The sequence below is a fragment of the Linepithema humile genome, chromosome 1 (assembly GCF_040581485.1).
Source record: "Linepithema humile isolate Giens D197 chromosome 1, Lhum_UNIL_v1.0, whole genome shotgun sequence".
Classification (NCBI taxonomy): domain Eukaryota; kingdom Metazoa; phylum Arthropoda; class Insecta; order Hymenoptera; family Formicidae; genus Linepithema; species Linepithema humile.
In genome coordinates, this window is record NC_090128.1 from 17,783,787 (window position 1) to 17,788,583 (window position 4,797).

Sequence of the window (4,797 nt, forward strand, 5' to 3'; positions counted from 1 at the left end):
TGGGTGATTCGGTGCGCGTGAGCAAATTCAAAACTGTATTCGAGAAAGGATACACACCGAATTGGTCGACGGAGGTGTTTAAGATCGCCACGGTGCAACGTACCAATCCTGTGACATATCTGATTAAAGATTATCGCGGAGATCCAGTCGCGGGAGGCTTTTACGAGCACGAATTGCTCAAGACCGCACAACCCGACGTTTATCTCGTGGAGAAGGTGTTGCGCCGAAAGGACGACAAGGTGTTTGTAAAGTGGTTGGGATTCGACAATTCGCACAATTCTTGGATAAATAAAGACGATGTATTGTAATAAACTATATTTATTGTACAATAAACAATTATACATATATATACAATGGTGTTCTTTATTATTACAATATATACATTTAAAACTAACAACGATAATAATACATAAAATATTAAACTATACATAAATATTAACACTAGTGTATAAACAATATAAATAATATAATGTATAAACTATATACAACATAATAATACTACAATTGTATCTTGTAATGTCCCCACGGTAGAGTGTTGGTGGAACCGGATACGACGTGCCGCTTATCGTCGTACGGACTGAGCGCGAGCTTCGATTCCGACACGGTGTACACCTCGTGCAACTTTGAGCGGATGCACGATTGACGCCGCGTCAGCTCGATTTCGTCGTTGAGACATCGAGTGTAATCGTCGAACGTTATCGTTCTAGCGACTACACTCTTTTTTACACCTTTAACCTTTTTGGTGTCTTTTTGGCCGGTGACTCTCAACGCGTACATCTTCGCTCTCAGTCCGACAAATTCTGTTATGATCGCACCGTTATTCTCGTCTTTCATCAGACCGGGTACTTTCTTGTTGGCGCGCGGCATACCGTAAGTGTTGTCCTCGGAGTAGTCGCTCGTGTCGAATTTGGATATATCGCGTTTCATATCCCGATACGCGTCCTCGCAGTGCAGAAAGTATATCAGACTGTCGGTATCGGTATACATAATTTTGCAATTGTCGCGGTAGAGAGGCGCCATGTACTCGTAGTGAAACTCGTACAAGCAGGTCTTGGATATGTCGAGGATGCACATACCCACGTAGATCGGCTTGTCGAATTTCACTTCGAGTTTTCGCAACTCTACGGCCATCAGATCCTCCGAGAACATGCTTCGGCTGTGGAAATTCGGTTTCACGATCATAGCCTCCGCTCCGTACCGACCCTCCCACTGTGTAAGGAGCCGTACATTCGTGTGATTTCGCACATTCTCCATGGTTTTGCCGAAAACCGCGTTGTTCATCAATTTGTACAAATTTTTTTCGAAATCATTTTTCGCTCGTGTCCGAAACTGTGTATTCAGTTCTATGTATCTGCGGAGCCATGGAAATTGCGCGAATTGCAGTACGCGGTGAATCTTTGCAATTCGCAGACCATGTCGCACGCATTGCTGTAGATTACGGTAGTGAATGACATAACGCTGCTTATCGTACAGCGTTGCGAGTAACTTGAGCTCCCGCTTGCCGGGCGGCTTATCGCGCGTCGTGAAGATTCACCGGATACTCAAGATTGACTTCCAGCACGTAACCGGTAGCCGAATCGGATGCAACGGACATTACGTCGAAGCTCGCGACATCATCGACCCATCGAAATTTGGCGTAAGGCAACGGTTGACACATTGCCCAGCTGTACAAGTTGTTTACATCATAGTACATTAGGTACGATGACGGTTCCGATGGATCGTACGATGGCATGTATTTGTTGTTGGCGGCGGCGTATCGGTTGGAGCATTGGCTAAGACCGCCGCGTATACCGCGCTCGACAAACAGCACCATATCGATGTCTGTGAGCAACTCGAACTTGATGCCCGTGTACTTCAACATAGCGTCCCACGTGTACCCCGGTAATGTGTAATACTGAGCGGGATCTAAACCGTAACTCTTTATACACGTGTTTCGGAAATTTTCGAAAATATCCGCCAACAAAAGAACGTCTGTTTTCAAATACAAATCGCTGTATTGACCTAGATCTTCGATTGAAAATGTTTGCCAGACGTTTGTCGCGTGCGCGTAATCGCTCTCGGATACCGTTTCTCCAGTGAGCGAGCTGTAAAACGATTCGCGCGATGGCAGGCTTGTGTCCCGGAGCTTGTCGACGCTGTCGACGTACTCTTAGGGAAACACACCTTTCCGAGTAAGCAAATTGAAATGTTCCGCGGATAAATGATTGAATTCCGATCGTGAAATTTTTAATTCATCTACAGTTAAATAAAATGCCAATTTGTCGAGACTTGTACTGAGAAATTTAAACGAATCAATAAACCGTAATTTTATACACAATTTTGATTTTTGATCCATGGTATCTTTAACATTTTTTGTAAAAGAAATGTATCGCTCTTTCGTCAGCGGTAACAATTCGACGTTGCCTTCAAAGGCATTGGCAACGTCTTTAATAATGAAATGCGCGTCGTAACCGGATAAATTGTGAAATATCACCGGGATAACGTGGGAGTTTTTGTAATTTAGATTGCACGACGAGTGCGCGGCACCGCGGTAACGCCCGGTGAGATGACAATGATCGCGCACCCGCGTATCGTCCGGTGTAAACGGTTTCTCGCACACGTGGCACATCGCGGTGCTACGGAATTTTTCCGATTCCTCCCGCGTAAGATCCGCCATGGGGACGACGGTGGTGAAGATCGCTTTCACACGGCGCGCCAAATCGTGAAGTTCGTTGACGAACCACGTCACGCAATCCTCACCGCGATACGACTTAAAACTAGATAAAGAATTATCGTACGTGCAACTTACATAAAATCCTACGCTAAAGGCTCTGTGATGTTGGTAGGCGTAAGTAGTACCGTCCTGATCCTCCTTTTTCTCGAGCGTACATTCGAGATCGGCGTACACTACGAACGGGAGCCGCTCCTTCCAACTATAGTGGTGAAACGTCAACCACTTTTTGTCCTCGCTGGGGAGAACGACGGCGCAATCGTTTATCTTGCCGCAGTCGATGCTGTGCGCCGATAATTTCTCCTGTGTTTAAAAGTAGTGTAGACACCTGTAATAATTTGTATGATTAATACTGTGAATAAAGTTTCGAATTATTCTATAAATGTGTTTTTACTTACCGATCGCAAATGTACTTTTTACATTTGTGCATGCTCAGTTGTGAGCTCACCAACCGCGGCAGGTTCTTTATGCACGCAAAGTGTGCATCGTTGTTTTTACGCACGTAGAGCAGGTTGACGTGCTTCTCCTTTTTGTCGTCGGCGAACCGCAGAGGGATGATTTTTGAGTCTTCGGTGGTGAAGACGTTGACCCCGGCTTCGCAGTCGCAGAACTTTCGAGCGTATCCGACGCATCATTGTTAGCTCGGCTCATGCATTGTTCACGAATGCAACAGTGAATGATGCGTGCGACGACAATGTGAGCATCAATACTGGCTTATACATTTGTGAGTAAAGTGACCTGACCTCAAACAATTGAAACACAATTTATTCTGACGTACAAGGGCGTTTCGTTGTATGACCGATTTTCGTAGGAAATCTTCGCATTTGGATAAATAATAACTGCCCGAGCAGCATATGCATTTCACTACTGCTACATTGTTGACCGAGGAGCGCGACTTATCATTTTTGGAACGACCGGCATCTTTCAAAGTTTCGTCGTAATCCGAGAGACTACGAATGCGATGAGTTAAAAATGAATTAATGTCCTTATAAGACGGCAGCACGTTGCTCGCAGGACGTTTCAAATTCCATTCGCTTTGAGTCCGCGGACTGAATTTTTGAGCAATGAAATAGACGAGAATGTCGTCCCATTGATCTACTGGACAACCATGATTATTCAATGCGGCTATCGATGCAGACACTGTGTCGCGAAACTTCTTTAAGTCGTTTACGTTTTCGTTTTCGTTTTTCATTTGAGGCAGACTCACAAATACATGCAAATGAAAGTAGACTAGAGTTTGCTCGTCATGCATTGTATTCATCGAGTAACAATTGCCACGCGGAATCATAATTTGCGTCAGAAATGCGCAGATTATTAATGAGCAAGGCAGCGTCGCCGATGACGCTGGTCTTCAAGTAATGAAACTTTTGCGTATTGGAGAGCGCCTCATTATTAACCACTAGTGACTCAAAAGTGTTTTTAAAGCTCTCCCAATCAGTGAGCTTTCCGCCAAATCTAGGAAGCGCAATACGCGGTAATTGAAAACAATTGTTATTCAAATCATTAATAGAGGAGTCAGTACTGCGATTACGCGAGACAATTTGAGTGCTAGTGTAGCGACTTATTGTTTCCTGCAGCGTGTCAGCAATATCCTGGTAGATTTCCTCAGCGGCCAAGAATTCGTCGCCTTGGAAATAAGACAGCGTCCTCTGCTCCTCCGCCGTGGCAATCTGCAGCAATTTGACGTGCAGGCGGCGACAGGAGTCCCAGAGTACTTCCAGTTGCGAAAGACGCCTTTGCGTCTTCGGAAGCGTCAGGTTCGCCTTGGAAAGCTTCTTAAAGTTCATTAGCACTCGTTTGAGCAAGTCTATTGTGGCACTCTGTTCGATCAACAAGTTTCTCACATCCGTCATGATTACGGCGAGAAAGATAACGAAAGTCACAATTTAATCGGTAGCCTTTTACTGCGATTAATCACTAACGGCATTTAAATGCAGCGAGCGCAACTCAATAAAGTAATAAGAGTACGGCTGCGGAAAGAAAGTAGTGTCTAATGTCACGGAGACAACGAGGCGCGTGATTGCGGCGCCAACGGAGCTTAGATCTCGAGCAACGTCTTCTTTAGAACGAGAAATACGCTAGAACGC

At 45.0% G+C, this 4,797-nt stretch overlaps 2 protein-coding genes across 2 annotated transcripts; both read right to left on the minus strand.

Annotated features, from left to right (window-relative positions):
- Positions 1-369: 369 nt before the first annotated feature.
- LOC136998946 (uncharacterized) lies at positions 370-1,394 on the minus strand. Its single transcript, XM_067352333.1, has one exon. It carries the CDS (start codon positions 1,279-1,281, stop codon positions 499-501), a length of 783 nt encoding a protein of 260 aa, XP_067208434.1. The 5' UTR covers positions 1,282-1,394; the 3' UTR covers positions 370-498.
- A 2,560-nt stretch (positions 1,395-3,954) lies between these two features.
- LOC105668598 (uncharacterized) lies at positions 3,955-4,563 on the minus strand. Its single transcript, XM_012361044.1, has one exon. The coding sequence runs from the start codon at positions 4,561-4,563 to the stop codon at positions 3,955-3,957; it is 609 nt and encodes a 202-aa protein (XP_012216467.1).
- Positions 4,564-4,797: the final 234 nt, after the last annotated feature.